General features: G+C 43.1%; 1 protein-coding gene across 2 annotated transcripts; it reads left to right on the top strand.

The window, feature by feature from the left end:
* The first annotated feature begins 2,723 nt into the window (after window positions 1–2,723).
* Window positions 2,724–8,923, top strand: LOC146706722 (mixed lineage kinase domain-like protein). Of its 2 annotated transcripts, XM_085464935.1 has the most exons (3): window positions 2,724–3,294; window positions 3,508–3,757; window positions 7,922–8,923. In XM_085464935.1, the coding sequence occupies exon 3, from the start codon at window positions 7,928–7,930 to the stop codon at window positions 8,585–8,587; it is 660 nt and encodes a 219-aa protein (XP_085321061.1). In that variant the 5' UTR covers window positions 2,724–3,294; window positions 3,508–3,757; window positions 7,922–7,927; the 3' UTR covers window positions 8,588–8,923. The 2 variants fall into 2 exon arrangements, with proteins under 2 accessions (XP_085321061.1, XP_085321062.1); XM_085464936.1 differs by lacking the exons at window positions 2,724–3,294; window positions 3,508–3,757 and adding an exon at window positions 7,328–7,617.
* Window positions 8,924–19,436: the final 10,513 nt, after the last annotated feature.

Below are 19,436 nucleotides of genomic sequence, written 5' to 3'. Positions count from 1 at the left end.
GGCCTAAACATTCACATTCTTTCTCTCACACGGCGCCCAAGTTATTGTTTTTCCTGCTCCCAACAAGGTGGTGGGGTGAACCTCCTGTGGAATGTGCTCTGTCTCCTCTGCTATCAGAACAGCAAGGCCCTGACTCTCTGCACACAATATTCTCTTCTTAACTCAGCAGTATAGTGCATCATAAAACAATATCATCCATTCACAATAAATCAGCAGTCTAATGTTCTAATATATGGTATACATATACATATGTGTATGTATGTGTATATATATGTATGTTTGTCATTGTTAACGTCACACCTAAAAACATAGCTTTTACTTTACGGTACAACAGGTATCATTTACCGTAATACCTGTTATATGCACGCGTGATACACAATAATAACACATAATAACCAATCAGACAGATTCATCAGGTAACATGAGAACATTCACTGCCTGGAACAGCGTATGGATGCTAGGGCTCCGGTGCACCGTCAGCCTCAGAATCTCCAGCTACTGGCTACTGTGCTGCTGTAGATGGAGGGCAACCAGCTATGTGATGGTGATTAACTTATTCACCACAAGGTGTCACTGCTGTGCTTCCCAACAACACTCACGCTACAAGATAAGAGTCCCCTTTGTTGTGTCAGTTAGTGATGGAGACATATACAGGTATTTGCAGCAAACTATAATTGATTGTTCTTCTCTCCTAACTTCAGTGCAGCTTGTAGAATAAAAATATAAATGAAACTGTTAACATTAAAGCTAACAGCTGGCTGCTTTCACCTTTACTTTGTGCTACATTCCTGTTCATCAAAACATCATTGCAGACAAATAAGGTCTCCATGTACCTGACCTGAGTGCATCTCTTAGAAACAAAATATCACCTCTCATTCTATTGGCTGTACCTTCCAGTGTTGGGTAAGTTACTTTAAATTAGTAACTTAGTTACATTACTAGTTACTTCTATCAAAAGTAACTCAGTTACTTCAAGTTACTCGTTACTTTCAGAGTAACTAGTTACTAGGGAAAGTAACTTTGGTTTTACTCAGAATTCTCTTGTTAATGTGTTGCTTCCGTAACTGGATACCCAGCCAGACTGTCAGTCTTCTAGCTTGCTTACTTGCCACAGTGCACTGTGCCACCTACCAATAGAAAGGAAAAAAATAATGTGCACATTTCCACGAGAGAAATCCCACGCCTGATTCTATCCTATCCTGCTTTTTACATCCAACACAAAAACTGCAGTCGTGGTGCTTTCGATTGTACTCAGAACTCGGAAATTCTGCCTTCTGAATAGGAAGATGTAGGTAACACCAGACTGCAGATGAGCTGCTTACAGGGCTGGACTGGGACAAAAAATCGGCCCGGGGAATTTGACTAGAGACCGGCCCACCATTATAGGAAAAATCATAAAGCCTTTGAATGAAAATAAACCCTGTTGTGACAGTGATGTACACTGTTCTGATGGTATATATGCATCAATCTATCAATCGTTTGTTGTAAGATTCAGATAATTATTTTTTTAAAAGTGAGACATTTTAAATGATAATAAGAAAGAAAAGTATTTCTTTGTGCCCCCCTCTCCCTGTTAATGCCCTACATGGCCCCCTGGCAACACTTTGCTAGACCCGCCCCTGCACAGTTACCAGCTGTCAGCTACTTAGAAAAGGATCCTGGTGTTATTTGTCTCTCAGAAACAGTTCATAACTTCAACTCATTCATGTCACCTAAAAGGTAAACCTGTTTCTCCATCACCTGTTCAGCTCTGATGGTTCAGTAAGGACATCTCCTGGTTTCATCTTCATGTTTCCCTCTCACCACATATCCAAACCCACATCATGACCAGCAGCTTTACAGCTGTGGCTCCAGCAAACATCAGCTGATACTAGAAAGTAATATTAAATAAATTCTAACAACAGCTGATCAAGCTTGAACGTGCTGCTGTTGTTTATCCGCTGGTTTCCTCTTTCTGGCACAAAGTGGGCGATAAACAAACAACAGAGAAAAGCCGATCAGCTGATCATTGATCAGTTTCATGATTGAAGTAGAAACAGGAGAGGGAGGGGGGAGAATGAAAGAAGAAGAGGCAGCTGTGCAGCAAAGACACAGAATAACTGCAGCTTTGTCTTTTTCATTGTAGCTGAATTACGGGACAAACTGTTCCTTTTCACCTCAATAAGAAACGCGTAATATTTTCTCTGAATACCAGACGATTCTGTTTTTTACGGGACGGTTCAACATCAGTAACATAGCACCACCCAGCTGTATAGAAACTCCGTCATGCTAGCTAGCACGCAGTACGAAAAAGTCAGCACAGCTAAAATAAACTCCACCTAAACTTGGTTCATATCTGACCCAGATGGACTGCAGGTCATAACTTCTTACCTGAAGTTCAGTTCACACTCGGACCGGCGGCCGCCTCGGGTCTCTCCTCCTGTCTCCCCTTTCCCTCCTCCACCTGCTGCCTCCACCACTTGCTAATGTTATTGAATCTGTGGAAGCTCCGCGATGCCTCCACACGAAGTAACGAATAACCAGCATATTTAAATCCCAGTAACGAGTAACGCGTTCCTGGTTTTGGCATAATAACTAGTTACCGTGCTACTTACCACAATAATAACGTAGTTACTGTAACGCGTTACTTAATAACGCCTTAGTCCCAACACTGGTACCTTCATGATGTAAACAATGACGTGCATGCAGCGCAGGTATCGCCTCCAACTGTGCAGCCTTACTGGGTTTGCTGTGAAATATTTAAAGAGATCAAATATTTGCCGCTCACATCAAACTGGACTCTATGAACTAGAATTAGTTCAAAAACAATTGGTTAACATTTCTGTTTTTACATTTACGATTACCAACACACACCACAGAAACGTCTTTTCACAGAGGGCCACTTCCTGTGTGGATGAAGCAAACCGACAGCAGGCAGTTGTGATTCGCTGGCTGTGACTCACCTGAAGCGTTACAGGCCTCTCTGCTTGGACTGTTGGGCTGAGGCTCACCTGGGTCAGGATTGGACCGTCTGTGCTCAGAACATCGGCTCACTCTGATTCAATTCATGTCAGAACAAAACCAAGAACAGCTGGGTGGTAACTAAGTACAAAATACTTAAGCATTCCAGGTATCCGTGCTTTACTTTGAAGTATTCTGCTGATAATAAACGGGGCTAACGCAGATCGTTGTGTCTGTTGCTGTACGTCAGCACAGAGATGTTTCAGATAAATCACCTAAAAAACTCACAAGAATGAAATTGACATTCATTTTCCTCAACACCTGAGCAGCAACACTTGTGACCTCCACTGACTGGTAAATACCCAAACTCTTTACTCCTCTGCTCCTGTACGATGGGAGATTTTACCCTGGAGTCATCTTTGTTAAAACCAGCAGCAGTTTAATATTTTTAACTATGCTTTGAAAGTGTTTTCTTCAAATGGGAATTTAGAGTTGAAACGTGTTGTATTCAGCAGCCAGAGGCTAAATCCTGCCCTTCACTAACTTTAATACATTTTGACCTGCCAGGTTGTAGCTGTGGTCCGGTGCACAGAAGAGTGCACCTCTGCTGCATTTGCAATAAAAAGCTGACCAACGCAGAATGAAACTTAAAGGGAAGTTGGTGCCGGAGACAAAGAGAAACCTGTGCATGGATCTTCTCTCTTGATTTGTTGCAGGGAGGCTGCAGGGAGTCACTGAGCTCAAAGGAGTGTGTAGCTACGGCACAACAAGCAGTTTCTTTGAGCCGAATATAAAAGTGACGGAGCTTTATGTGCAGGTAAGTTGTAAGACTACGCCCGTTGTCCAGCGTGCTGTTGCCTAAATAACAAAGAAAACAATGACCCTGTCATGTCTGCGTCAGTCTTGAAAGGACAAACAGCATAATTATGCAGTTGCCACTTTAAAATAATCCTTCTTGTCAGTGGAAATTCTTTGTCATTTCCCAACGCGGACACTTGCAGCATGCTCTCATTTATGAGAAACTGGTGGAGTTTCTACACCCAAAGATAACGATCTTTCCTCAAATGCATTCTTTTGTAAAAACAAACTCACAGTGAAGAATGTGAAGGTGGACACGTATCAGTGCCACTCTGTTAACCTGCTTAACCTGCAGTAACCGAACATTCAAGAGATTCCCCACCCCACCCCCGAATGCACAGACCGAGTGGATAGCTCACAAAATGTGTCTTTTTTCACAACAAATTCTCTCTTAATGTCCATGAAAGAACTAGAAAAGCTGATCGCGTCCTTGATTGTTAACGTGAGCTTGTCCATTGCTCAAATGAGCTGAGCTTTAAATCAGCAGAAATAAAAAGCTAAGTGTTTCTTTAATACAGCAGTTAAATGTGGAATCAGCTGCTGCCACTGGGTCCAGTTTTACACGTTTGTATGAAAGTATATTTAAAGCTCCAGAAAAGTTTCATTTACCCCTAAAGATGCAAAATGCTCTTCATGCTTCGTTAGAAACTGCATTACTTATAAATGTGGAAATTATATATTTATTATTATTTATTTTTAAAAAAGGAGAACACTGAGGTCGATTAGCTCAGAACTTTGTTTTATATCTTCTCTTTGAACAAGATAGAAATTTAGGGGTAACATGGCCTTACAAACCTATTACACACAGCCTATTCAGTTCATAGGCTGTGTCTATGAACTAAAATTAGTTAAACAATTGGTTAACATTTCTGTTTTTACGTTTGACTACGCACGTTTAGCTTCATTTCTGCAGTTCCACAATAGTATGTGTGTTTTATCCCTGGTATGAAAAATGTTCAGCTGCTGACGGGACAGAGTTCTTTGGAGTCGTGATGCAAAAACAACCTTTATCTTCACGGCGATGTCACACAGACACACTGAACACTGATTCTGAGGAATGCTTGACTTAACAAACACTGGTTGTTGCACAATCACAAAGCAGAACATGAACATATTTCAGTCTTCTTCTTCCTCCTGCTCCCTTCAGGGGGCGCCACAGCAGATCATCAGCCGCCATCTCCTCCTATCCCAGCATCCTCCTCTGTCACACCAACCCTCTGCATGTCCTCCGTCACTGCGTCCTTTGAGGTCTTCCTCTTTTCCTCCTGCCTGGCAGCTCCATCTTCATCACTCTGTCCAGTATATCCACTGTCCTTCATTCCCTGCTCGGTCATCTCTTTTCACTTCCTGTGTCATTGTCTTTTATTTTCTTATCTCTAGTCTATGTCAGAGCGCCTGTTTCCAGGCCCCGTCTGCGGTCTCCAGTTCCTTGTGCCTTTGGATTTTCTCCCTTTTGGACTTTTCACTTTTGCCCATTGGGACTTTGTTTTGTTTTCTCATTGTTTGTTAAATCTCACCTGTTTTCCATGTCTGCATTTTCACATCTCAAAGTGATATTTGAGTCAATTTCAGGGCCTGTAAAGAAGTTTAATCAGTAATTCAGCTTCTACCAGGTTCTGACTGTGAGCCTCAATTACACATACAGTCGGGGAAGATGGCCCCGCCCCTCCCTGAGCCTGGTTCTGCTGGAGGTTTCTTCCTGTTAAAAGGGAGTTTTTCCTTCCCACTGTCGCCAAAGTGCTGCTCATAGGGGGTCACATGATTGTTGGATTTTTCTCTGTATGTAGTATTGGATTGTCTACCTTAGAAGAGGAAAGCAGGTATTTGTTAGACCTTTCTCAACTTCAACACATTCTGTATACATGTTCTTCTACATGAGGTGTATATGTACAGTGGCAAGTGTTCATATTTTCTGCTTGTGAAGTTGTGTCTCATTGTTGTTTTTTAAATTCTTCAAATGCAGTCATCACTTCAAACTATTCACAGTAAATGATTTTTTGTTTCTATGGGCGGAGTCTCCAACTTTGTGATTGCAGCCTTTTCTTAGAACATAAATCTGTGTGTAATCCACCAGTTTAACGTATCCTTCCAGTTACTTTGGAAGCTCTCACACTCAGACCTCTGAGCCGAATCTGAAACTTCCTTTTTGAGAGATTTCAGGTTCAGCTCATCAGAGCTTCCAGATGAAGTTCATCCCAGTTTAATTCTGATACCACTTACAGGGACGCTTCCCCTGCTCTTTGTGATAAATCCTTAAAGTATTTTTCTGGAAAGATCTCAGCTTTAAGGGCTTCTCATCCATCTCATTCATCATCAGTTTTAGACCCAGTTCCAGCCTCTGAATGCTTGACTGTCTTCCAACAGTTTGAGCCAGTGTCTTATTCTGCTTTAAAAGATATAATTGATCATCTCAAAATCTCTGGTTCCCCGCATGATATTCTTCCTTCTCGTTTCTTTAAGGAAGCTTTACATGTTATTGGTCCTTGTATCTTATCTCTGCTGAATGCATCATTGTCATCAGGTTGTGTACCGTCTCTCTAAGCATGCTGTTGTGCAACCTATTATGAAAAAGAAAAATCTTGACCCTAATGCTCTCACTAACTACAGGCCGATCTCCAAACTCCCTTTTATTTCCAAAATATTGGAAAAGGTAGTTCTAAAACAACTTCAGGCCTTTTTAGATGCAAATGGTATTAATGACAAGTTTCAGTCTGGTTTGAAACCTCGCCCCAGCACAGAGACAGCCTTACTTAGAGTTTTTAATGATCTTCTTTTAACTGCTGACTCTGGATATTCTGTGGTTTTAGTTTTACTTGACTTGACTGCTGCTTTGGTTAACCACAACATTCTTCTATCAAGAGTGGAACATGTTGTTGGTCTCAAAGGTTTTATCTTGGTTTAAATCCTACCTCTCAGAGAGGTCGTTCTCTGTTGCTATGGGGCAACACTCCTCGGCTTCTGCCCCTATTTACTGTGGTGTGCCTCAAGGGTCCGTGCTCGGTCCTGCTCTCTTCTCTTTGTACATGTTGCCCTTGGGATTAATTTTTAGTAAATACAACATCTCCTTTCACTGTTATGCTGATGATATCCAGATTTATTCACCTTTGAAATCCGATGTGACTGCTTCTTTGCAACCTCTGTTCAACTGCTTGCATGAAGTTAAAATTTGGTTATCACATAATTTTCTTACATTGAACGAGACCGAAATCATAGTCTTTGGTAGTCACACTCCGCTAAACCAGTTAGCTGATGCCCTAGGCCCTCTCGCTAGCCATCTCTCGCCCACTGTAAGAAACCTGTGAGTGTTCCTGGAGGGCTCTTTTAAACTCGAGAAACAGGTCTCCACTGTGGTAAAAAACAGCTTTTACCAGTTGCGTCAGATATCCAAAGCAAAGCCGTTCCTTCCTTTAAAAGACCTTGAAAAGCTTATCCACGCATTTATTACATCCAGATCGGACTACTGTAACTCCCTCTACTCGGGCCTCCAACACTCCTCTCTTTGCCGGCTCCAGTTAATTCAAAATGCAGCTGCGCGTCTTTTAACAGGTACAAGAATTCATGAACACATAACTCCAATGTTAGCCAAATTACATTGGCTCCCTGTTAAATATCGCAAAGATTTTAAAATTCTTTTGTTCACTTTTAATATTCTGAATAATTTAGCGCCCAGCTATCTGAACTACTCCATTCATACAATCCCAACAGAGCAGATCGTCCAATCACAGGCTCCTAGCACAACCTAGGTCTCGAATGAAGTCGAGAGGTGACCGGGCCTTTGCATCCGTGGCACCCAGACTCTGGAATAACCTCCCTGTTCATGTTCGTACTGCCGAGTCGATCCAGTCTTTTAAATCACGTCTTAAAACTTATCTTTTTACTTTGGCTTTTGATTCTAACTAGTTGGTCTAGCTTGTTGTGTTGTTACCTATTGTTTGTTGTCCTGTTTTATTGTTTGTTTTAATTGTCTCATGCTTATACTGACTGTGAAGCACTATGGTCAACACTGTTGTTTTAATATGTGCTATATAAATAAATTTCGATTTGATTTTGATTTGAATTCAGTCTAGTTAAGTTTACTTCTCCATGGCACCGTTACAGTTCTGTTACCTTTCTTTCCTTACAGTTCACCATGGATAAGCTGGTCTCCGAACTTTTCGGCCTCTGCCCAACCATCATCGAGATGTATGACAATATGAAGGACAATGACGAACGCTGCAGGCGGATTGCTGACAGGGTCAGAGCTTTGGAGGGACTGGTTTTAACCGTCAAAGAAAGGGGATCAGGCAGAAACTCTGGCGCTGTGGAGAAAGCGCTGAAGGAACTCCACACCATCTTGAAACATGCTGAGAAACTGGTGTCAAAATTCTCAAAAAATAATCGGCTTAAGCAGTTCATGATGTCAGGCAGCATTGGAGCAAAGTTCAGCGAGGTGAACCAAAGACTCACTGAGAACTTCCAGATGCTTTCTGGAGCTCTGCAGGTTGAGCAGAGCGACATACTGCACAAGGTGTATGAAACTGTTTTAGGGCGCCCCTACACACCGCTGCCTAACCCCCCATGTCCTACGTTTTCCCCAGCAGCACCGCCTATCCCCTCTCCTCCCGTGCCTGCCGCCTACATCATGGCACCCATGCGGGCTTCGACGCCTGTTCTGGCCCAGCCTTTCTGCAAAACTACAACAGTTCGCGTTCTTGTCTCCAATAACATGCCCCCGATGCCCGTCATTAGGACCATCAGCCCTGTTTCTGTCGTCAGAACTGTTTCACCGATGGGTTTTCGGCTCTACTAGTTTGGCCAGTCGCTTTGCATGATTTGTGATCAATAATAATCCCTATTTAATCCTCATGGGCCTTCATTCCTCCTGGAAGGTCTTCTTGACTGGGAAGCTGTGATGGTAACTTTCATTCTCGAGAAATTCTTTTGTAAAAGAAATACTACTTTTTTTCACGATTAAATAGATTTGAGAGGGATTCAAAAACAAACAATTTTAATAAAGTTTTGTGAAACAATGAAATTATTCCTTGCTGAAATGAGTGCACACATATTTATTCTCTTTCACATTGTTATGTAATTTGTGTCCTCTTGTCCTAGTGCTAAATGAATCTCTAATAAATCAAGGAGCCTATGTGTGTCTGTGTGGTTTTCATCTAATTTAACAATCGTTCATCTGATCTGCTTCAAACTGTGCAGTCTGAGGATGCAGCGTGGTGATCAACAGTCATGTCATGGTCCTGCGGCCATGACTCAGTGACTTTGTGTTTATGTTCTTTATTGTTATTATTCTCTTTATTATTCTTGGGCTGTTTTGGGATGGTTTGTGTTTTGGGATTTTAGATACTGGGTTTTGGGTTTGTGCTCCCTCTGTTGGTCCCTGGTGTTAGTGTTCCCCTGTCTCCTCAGGTTAATCAGGTCCAGCTGTTTCCCCCACCTGTGTGTGATTTCCCAGTGTCTCTTTGTGTACTTATAGTGTGTGTTTTCCTCTGCTCCTCGTCGCGTCGTCTGTGTTCATACCCTGTGAAATCCCCTGCGTGCTCTCCCTGCTGTTCTCCCTTCATGTTCAGGTTTGCCACTCCTTTGTGTAGTTTCACCCAGTTTAGTTCATCCTTAGTTCTGTTTTGCCATCTCCACTTTATGTTTGATATTGTCAATAAATCGCCTTCACATCTGAGTAAGTGCTGAATTTGAGTCCTCCTTTCCACTCTTCACACGGCCGCTGCCCCGGACCGTGACAAGTCATTGGCTAATAACGTAGCACTACACCCTCTCGTCCAATCGCATAAGCCCATGAAATGTCCCCTGGCTTCACGGACAGGGTTTACGTTGGAATAAGTTGGACAAATCTTTTAAAAGTTGCCAAGAAATATCTCCCACTAATGTTTCTGTCGCATCGGTGAGCTGAAACGCCAAACTAGTCGGATCGAGTGTTCAGCTGTTGCAGAGAAACACTGAGCCGGATGAAAAACCTTTCCTGCGTTTCTGTTTTCTTCTTCTTTTCTGGAATTAAAATTCACAGTGAAAACACCACAAAGATCAAGAATAATACATTCGTAGGACTTTTATACTTTTACACATCACATATAAATCAAGTTGAAGAATGAAGCACATCATGAGCTAGTTAATTATAATAATCTCAAATATTTTAAACTTTGTGATTTCAGAGGTTTAACAAAGTTTCCTATAATGTGTGGTCTGATCTTCATTGCAGGACACAGTAGAACGTGTTATTTTCTTGGGCTGAATTTGATGCCACTCCTTTCTGTGTCTCCTCCAGTGTCTCCTCCTGCTCTGCTAATTTTGCCTCCAGCTTGGACATTTTTTTCTCGTTTATCCAGCTTCATCTCCCGATCGATGTGTAGAGCCCCAGACAGCGATATGTAGTCATCAGTGAGGCTCTTGTTCAGATTTTCAAACTCTTCCACATCTGATTCATCTTGTGAGCCTCTGTGAATTTGATGTTCAGTAGTTCAGCTTTCTGCAAAGTCTCTAGGAAATTCTCCAGAGCTTTTTTCACATCAGACAGCTGAACTTCCTTCCTCTGGTCGAGGAAAAACACCAGTTTCCACAGAGCTTCAAGTCTTTTCACGACGAGGGGAGCCTGGATCTCCAACTTCCTAACTGGCAGACCACAGGCAGTAAGGATGGGCGGACATGTCTCAGCCTCCACCACTCTCAGCACTGGAGCCCCCCAGGGGTGTGTTCTGAGCCCCCTGCTGTACTCTTTGTACACATATGACTGTGTGGCCACTACCAGCTCCACCACCATCATCAAGTTTGCTGACGACACCGTCGTGGTGGGCCTGATCTCTGATAACAACGAGACGGCCTACCTGAAGGAGATTAGGAATCTGGAGAACTGGTGCCAGAGGAACAACCTCCTTCTAAACGTCAGTAAGACAAAAGGAGCTGATAGTGGACTTCAGCACTAAGCAGGAGAGGAACTACCAGACCCCCGTCATCAACGAGTGCCCAGTGGAGAGAGTGGACAGCTTCAAATACCTCGGAGTTCACATCACGCAGGACCTGTCATGGTCCTGTCACATCAACACCGTGGTGAAAAAGGCCCGACAGCATCTCTACCACCTCAGACGCTTGAGAGACTTCCAACTGCCCTCCAAGGTGCTCAGGAACTTTTACTCCTGCACCATAGAGAGCATCCTGGCGGGAAACATCTTAACCTGGTTCGGGAACAGCACCATGCAGGACAGACGAGCTCTACAGAGGGTTGTGCGGTCAGCTGAGCGCACCATCCGCTCCGAGCTCCCTGACCTGCACTCAATCTACAGCAGGCGGTGCTGGACCAAGGCCAGGAAGATGGTGAAGGACCTCAGCCATCCCAACAACAGACTGTTCTCTCTGCTGAGGTCAGGAAAGCGATTCCGCTCCCTGAAGACCAACACAGAGAGACTGAGGAGGAGCTTCTTCCCGCAGGCGATACGGTCTCTCAATCACACCACCACACAGTACTGACCCACACATACAGTTCTTACACACACACTGGACTTTCTGGACTTTGGTTTCACTTCATTACTTAAATCACGCTGCTGTTATTGTGTATATGCTGCTGTTATTGTGCATATATTTATTTATATTTCTTCATACATTCTTATATAGTTCTATATTGTGTATTTTGTTGTACAGTTATTTCATTTTTAACCTTAATTTATATTTCATTCCTTCCTAGTTAAATTTACCATTTTTAATTTTTCATATTTATTTCCTATCTTATTCATAGCCTTTTCCTTTTTTGTTTTCTTTAGGTCACGAGCAGTTGTCCAAGCATTTCACTACATATCGTACTGTGTATGACTGTGTACGTGACAAATAAAATTTGAATTTGAATTTGCTGGACATTATCCTTCATCTTCTCAATCGTTCTGTGAACATCCTTGAATGTCGTCATTATTTCCTTGTTCAGCTGAAGAGACATGTGCCAGGGAACAAAATGTTTTTATTCAGCCCTCAATGAGTCACATTCAAATTATAATGACTAGGATTGCTGAATCTCTGAACCTCACGTTGAGCGCACATGGACTCCTCAGCGACCACTTTCACAAAGAAAACAGTTTCCTGCTCTGCTTTTGAACGTCTGGTGTCCTGGTGCAGCCACAACAACCTGGTGCTGAATGCCCAGAAGACAGTGGAGATTATTGTGGACTTCAGGAAGCACACAGCCCCACTCCCCCCCATCATCCTGACTGACACCCCCATCACCTCTGTGGACTCATTCCGCTTCCTGGGTACCACCATCACTCAGGACCTGAAGTGGGAGCCCACCATCACCTCCGTCATCAAGAAAGCCCAGCAGAGGATGTACTTCCTGAGGCAGCTGAAGAAATTCAACCTGCCAACACGGACGATGATGCAGTTCTACACTGCAGTCATCGAGTCCATCCTCACCTCCTCCATCACCGTGTGGTACGCTGGAGCCACTATCAGGGACAAACAGAGACTGCAGCGTGTTGTGCGCTCTGCTGAGAAGGTGATTGGCTGTCACTCTAAAAAGTAATTAATGGGATCTTTAGTCATTACTTACATATATATGTTGTTGTGAAATGAAAAATCAAGTTCATAAATACTGTTAGACTTCCTAATTAAAATTTTTATTTTATTGAGTTCGGGTGACACATAAATTATGCCTCTTTACTCAATATATAATCGTGATTTGTCTGAATTTAAAATCTTCTTTTAATCAAAAAACAATATAATTTTAAGTTCTGTCGATGTAAAATACAACTTGATGACGTGTAAACAGCTCACAGTTCCCTTCTTCTACACAAGCGGACATATTCAACAGCACGTGTTCAAGGTTTATCAAGAGCTGTGTTCATCGCGAACGGTGAGTAATTTTATGCGAAATTACACATATCTGCAGTCGCTCTGGATTTTGTTAGTTTACTTTAAAACAACGACGTAACATACATAACATACATCTTAGCTTGCCCCCGCGTTTGTGTGTTTTAATATACACACAGCAGCTAATTCCGCGATAGCATAAATTGTTGGGCTCTTTTTGGAAAATTTAACACTGACGTTACTCTAATGCAGACCACTGTAATTGTCTTATAATTTTTAAAAGATAGCGGACGTTGTTCGCCCCGGCGCAAACTACTATGCTAACGTAGCTAGCCAAGCTAAGTTGTGTTCACTGTGATTTTATTTTTGAAATGTGAAATTTATTTTTTGAAGGGAAGCATTTTATGTTAGTAATTGTTAAGAAACGCTTCTAAATTTTCGTAACGTTATGGGGTGAAGTTCAACCCCATTGGCTTCTGCGCAGGAAGTGCGGTCGCCATTAGTCCGGTGTGTCTGTTGACTGCTAAGAGCGGTTCTTCACCGGCTGCTCGGCCTATTTTCACAGGTAAAAGACCAGACTTAAGTGCACTGTGCCGCATATGGTAGGCTAGTTAGCTGTCCCTAATTTTTGGGTACTTTCCGTGTTTTGTAGAGACGTAGAGGCGACGTGCATTGGCACTGGCTGTAACATTGATATGCCTCAATAAAGGTTGAAAGTAAGAAAAAAATCAATAGCGGGCCGCCATCTTGGTTGGGTCCCCATACTGTATGAAATAAAAAATACACAATGTTGACCGCATGTGATGGAGGAGTCGTTCTGCTGAATATAAAATAGTGGAACAGTTTAGAAAAAACACCTTTATTGCTGGTGGAAAACTGTCTAGCGAGTTTCCAAAACTATCAAAAAAATAACCGCGTCTGTCTCTCAAAATAAACAGCCAGCCAGTGTTCCCCGGGCACTGTAGAAGGGTGAGTGTTTACAATAGCCATAGCTGGGAGTCTTTGAAGCTGCGCATTGGGTACCTGATCGCAGGCTAACACGCCAAGAAAATGTGTTTTTATTGATAATCATGCCCATCACAGATGTTGGTTCTATAGTGTTCATGACCGTCTTTGTCGTCTCAATAGTAATCCAAGAGCACCTGTCTCATGTTAGATATTTCAATGACTGAATCAAACACAGAATAACACAACACAAGCTCTTGGCCAACGCCCTCAGCGACTTTAACTGCCGTTTTGATGAGCCATCAAGAAGCCTTCACACAATAGAGACACTTTGGACACTCACCCCCCCAGAGCCATCACCTTCACCCTGCACCCCCCTTCTTCACCCTAGACCACCTTCTCCCACTACAACCCTTCATATTCATGAAGCAGATGTGAGGAAGCAGTGTAGCAACTCTTTACCCTATTCAGGATACATCTCACTGTCAATCTGATGTCGGGGATTGTGACGACAGACAAAAGTACATGCTTGTGGAAGAGCGCGTGTCATAGATGCCTAAAAGGAGCAGATAGAAATTTGTCAGGTGAGATGCCAAAACCTTTTTAAAAATCTACAGCAGCATAACAAAGATGTGAAACTTAAAGGTTTGTTATGCATCAGTTTGCTTATATGCAACTTCATTTGTTCAAGATTTGTAAATTCCAGAGGATACATTTCAGGCCAGTCTTAACCTTGTAACAAATCAAAGCCAACCAACCACACGGATTTAATATTTACGTTGTTGCACCTCCTGAGTTGGTACTGATCAGCCTGGCCATGCCCACACTGTAAACTATTCCCCTGCTAAGATAATTTTTCAAACCAGACTGGCTGCATAGATTTCCTTGTTGTTCTTGCAGGTTTCAAAACTACATTCTCTGGGCTGCCAGCCTATTCTCTTTCTTGGCCAGAATAACCATAAGGGTCATATTGTATGAGACCTGATCACCCACATCGAGCCAGTGGAAGATGCTGCGCATGAGATCCTCATGAAGATGAGGAAACTTTATGAACACCTGCTGAGGAGATGTCCTCTGTCCATCATTTCCTTATCAGGTAGCCTATCCTAGCGGACTCAGGGTACACCCTAGATAAGTTGGCAGTTCATCATGGGTTACCAACCACCATTTTCAACACTGCAGTGACTGCTCACACCCTCACCAGAGTCCTGACACCCCTCCCCACCCATCACTTTCACTCAAGACCAGGTACAGTTGCAGATTAGGAGACTCCAATCAGGCGAGTCTGCTGGATCAGACGAGTGGGTCCCTGTGTCCTCAAGTCCTGTGCCCCCAGCTTTTTTTGAGTCTTCCATAAACTGTTCATGCCGAGTCTGCAGAGGGTCCCAGTGCTGTGGAAGACATCACATCCCAGTGGCCCCCAGGATTACAGGCCTGTGGCACTGACCTCCCACATCATGAAGACCCTGGAGAGACTCATCCTGGACCAGCTCCGACTCATAGTCAGACCACATCAGGATCCCCTTCAATTTGCTTACCAGCCATGTCTTGGAGCTGAGGACGCCATCATCCATCTGCTCAATCATGACTACGCCCATCTGGACCAACCGGCGAGCACTGTGAGGGTCATGCTCTTTGACTTTTCCAGTGCTTTCAACAACATCAGGCCGACTCTCCTGGGTGATAAGCTAACAGCGATGCAGGTGGATGCTTCTTTAGTGTCCTGGATTATTGATTACCTGACAGGAAGACCACAATGTACGTCTTCACCTTGTCAGACAATGTTGATCAGCAACACAGGAGCACCACAGGGGACTGTCCCCTCGCCCCCCTACACCAGACTTCAGCCACTGAACAGAGACCTCCATCTGCAGAAGTTTTCTGATGACTCTGCGGTGGTTGGATGCATCAGCAGGGGCGATGAGTCGACTCCTTTGCCACGTTGAGTTGCAAAGGAGACTTGACCCCTGTTTCAATCCACGGGGTCAACGTGGACCTTTGAGTACACAGACAAACTGGACTGGGTTAAAAAAACACCACTGCACTTTACAGGAAGGGCCAGAGTCGTCCCTGAGGTCCTTCAACATCTGTCAGACAATCTCAAAGTGAGACAGGTATGTGCCAACTCCACGTGAGCTGATTGTTCAGAGTGAGTATCACAATAGTCTTTGAGCAAAATGACAAAAAAAAAAAGTTTAAAAATCGAGGTAGCGCTACTCTTTACTGGACAAAAAGTGTCCTCAATGGTAGAGGCAAGAGCACAAATAATGAAATAGCTGACTTTAGATACATTTTTAAGTCTGTGTATATAGTCCTTCCCCGGCCTTGTTAGCCTTTGTCAGTTATGCAGATGGTAGTTTTTAAAACAGTTAATGAACAAGAACTGCTTTAGACAAGTTCCTTTGATCCTTTACCCCGAGTCCTAAAGTGTACATTTATTTTCTTACTCATTTTATATTTATTGTTTGTTTACTTGCACTGCTGTAGCTGGAGCCTCGTCGTCTCGTCTCTATATGCTGGACTGTCTGTAGCGGAGATGACAATAAAGTTTACTTTGACTTCAGCAGCGAGCACGCGCACCGAGGGCTCTCGCTCACTTTTCGTGTACAGAATTTCAAAAAAAACATCGATGCAAATGATAAGTCTGTATCATGATGTCTGGTGTTTTCGTGTTTGTTTTTATTTTGTTTTATTTTGCGAGTTGGTTATTAGATGCTGCTCCAGCCACCAGAGAATCCCCCGCCGCCCCGCCCTCTCCTCCCTGCCGCAAGCAGCAGGCGCAGGGCGCCCTTACTCCCAGCAAATGGGCGATAGAAAACCGATCGGTGCCTGTGACATTCCCACTATGCGCTGGCATGACGTCGGGGCAGCATGAGTAGGAGGATTTTTTTTTTGCAGATGCCCATGATGCCGCCCCGGGCAACTGCCCGTATGAAAATCCGCTACTGCATGTCGCACATGGGGCGATTAGGAACCAGTGACACCAACGAGATGAGGCCTTCTGGCACGCCTTAGATTTGCCACCTCAACATGCAGTTAAGGTCTAGAGTCTGGCTTATGAGCTACTAAAGTTTAAATTCAGGTGTGTTGCAGCAGGGACACGTAAGGGTTTCAGGAAACTGGCCCTCGAAGTAGAGGGAAGGGTCTACCATTGCACTGGCTTTGAAATGCTTGTATTTGAGGGGAAAGCACCAGAGTTTGTGGCCCTGCATGGAGCGCAGACGCAAAGTTAACAATGTTTGATGGGAAGATCTGGAGTAGATGCTATCAGCTTTAAATTTTATCAAAAATGGGAGTCCCTAATAAAACATGCAACTTGTTTTAATGTTGTGAAGTGGCTGAGTTAGTGTTGGATTATTTTTATCTTTACGGCTAATATCTCAGCACCTCACATTTGTGTTTTGTCTTTTACTGCATGGTGTATTGTAAAACAGTCTTGATTCACTCTGATGCTGGAAGACAAACTTTAGGACGCAGTATGAGTCTTTATGTCCCTGCTAATGATGGACGGGCAGATTTATTTTGTTTGGGAGAAACACAGCTGTCAGCTTGCAGATGGGCCGTGAGTAAGCCTTTAGAAATTAAAACCTCTATATAAACACTGCAGAACACAAACTTATATACTGCCTAAAAGGCCCAAAGCAACAGCAAGACCCAACAGACACAACAACCTGCTGAAGACTGACAGAGAGAGAAGCCACACTAAATACACCGGCTCCAGGAGGCGGGATAACAACGCGCAGGTGAACCCAACCAAGACAATAACGAGGGTCTTCCTGCAAAAGAGGGAAGGAAAAATCACAGAAAGCCACACGAGAAACTCACTTTGGAAAAAAACCAACAAAACTAAACAGAAAGGAAATCTGAAAGAAACGAACAAAGAAGAGGAAGCTGCTGCGAGGGGAAACACTGGTTACCTGGTGTAGATACATCACAGCAAGTTACAACACAGATGCAAAAACATCCACAAGTCTTTATCCTTGCTATCATAAGCTTATGTTTTTGACTCACACTGAGGATAACAAGGCTCAGGTGCTCCGACGAGACAGTAACGAGGAGGGAAAAGGAACAAAGGAGGGAAAGTCCAAAAAGCCACTTCAGGATAAAAAAAGAGGGAAAACATGCAAGGTTCAGAATCAATTCATAAAAATGTATTAATAAATGATTTCTGCTGCTTTTTCATTGTGTGTACATGAAAACTGGGTGTTGGAGTTTGTTTGTCTTCACATCTTTTTTTAGTGGGTTCAAATCTGAGAGCCTGAAGTGATCGGTGGGCAGATTTTCAGGGAGCTTCAATACTTTAGTTTCTGTTGAATATTCTTAATGCTCTGCTGGACAATAAAATGTCCTTTTAATATTTATGTATTTATTAATTTTTCCTTTTGTTTCTACTTATTTTTTTCTATTGTGGCTTTGTTTACATTTTCACATGGTCTTACTGAGGTGATGCAAAGTGAAACATGCTTTCTGTTTGCTTGTTTTTTCGGTCATGTACTCGAAAAGCTTGAACATGGACCTTGAAAGATCTTAAAAAGTGCTTGAATTGGAGCCAGATAAAGGAACCCTGTTTAAAGTTGATTGGGAGGTGATGGAGTCTGAAACCATGTGATCACTGTAAGCTCTGTGATTTATTACCCGATGGACCAGCAACGCCTTCACTGTGTTTGAGAATGAATCCAGCTTTACTTTAATATAGTCGGTACTGTGCAAAAGTCTTGAGCCCTCGTTTCACTCGTTTCTTTACATTTTGCAGGAGAATTGGAAACGGATGCAGCGATTCACTGAAATGTGCAAATATTCATTAAAAATACAGAATATGAGGCAAAAATCTAGTCTTTACAGTTCTAACGAGCTTGAACGTGAATGTTTGGTCTGGCCTTCATCCTTCAGCTCTCTCTGAACTCTCTGAGCAGCTCTCTGGCGTCTCTGTGAGGACCTGCAGGAACACTTCTCCAGACTTCTTGAAGGACATTCAAAGCTCTTCTGCCTTCTGTTGATGATGTTGATGACTCCACGCTGTTTATGTCCTGCTGAGCTTTGTGCTCTGGGACTGCCAGACCATGACTGATAGTGTTATTGTCTTATAGCTCACGTCACTGCTTATATCTGAAGTCCTGCTGGCAGAAATGCCCTTCAGTCAGAAAGGTTGATGGTCAGGATGAACCTGGACACTTCTTTGCACACATGTGTGTCGTATCTTTTGCATGATAAGTACTGATAGAGACAGACGTGAGTCTGTATTTATATTTCTTGCAGCCTGTTAGCACTGTACCTCCTGCCTTTCCAAACGGCTCTTCTGTGTTTCTGTCTCATCGTTCTGCTGATGAACATTTGTCGCCCACTGTGATCTCAGCACGTCGTCCTGGTTCTGGACAGCAGACGTGTGTTGATCTGAGTCCTGTGATTTCCAGTAGTGATTTATTCCCAAGACCAAATCAAACCGTCCTCTGCTGCCGTGTTGTTGCACAATAAAAATGATGCAGCTGTCAGAAACGGTCCGGCCCTGGTTATTGTCTCAGATATGACGCTCGTCTTATCCTGTCGGCTTCTGTCGCTTTCCTTCATTTACTTCTTGTTATTTTCCTGAAATGTGCTCCAGAGTGACAAAAATATGTGCTGGAGTTTATGCTGCACTAAAACCTCTGTGACATCGATGCACTCACTGCTAACAGGAAAGCCAGAGGAGCAGATGCATCCCAGCAAAACACTGATGCAGCTTTTTCACATTAAACTGAAGTGATATCAGATACAGTCCTGATTAAAGCTTTAAGACCACTTGAAAAATGGCAAAAATCATATTTTGCATGGTTGGATCTAAATAAATGTTGTTACTAAGAGAATGTTTTATTCACAAATGCAGACATTTCAAAGCTAAACGACATGATTTTGAAAATGAGAAG

This window comes from Copadichromis virginalis, linkage group LG7, assembly GCF_057382275.1.
Source record: "Copadichromis virginalis isolate Kocher_CV1m ecotype Utaka linkage group LG7, C_Virginalis_male_GT1.1, whole genome shotgun sequence".
Lineage (NCBI taxonomy): Eukaryota > Metazoa > Chordata > Actinopteri > Cichliformes > Cichlidae > Copadichromis > Copadichromis virginalis.
Note: the sequence above shows the minus strand (reverse complement) of the source record. Positions and strands in the feature narration are given on the sequence as shown.

Coding starts and splice junctions, on each gene's coding strand:
- LOC146706722 (XM_085464936.1), top strand. CDS start 7,549: ATGAAGTCGAGAGGTGACCGGGCCTTTGCATCCGTGGCACCCAGACTC. Junction 7,618..7,921: donor GGAATAACCTCCCTGTTCAT/GTTCGTACTGCC, acceptor CTTTCCTTACAG/TTCACCATGGATAAGCTGGT.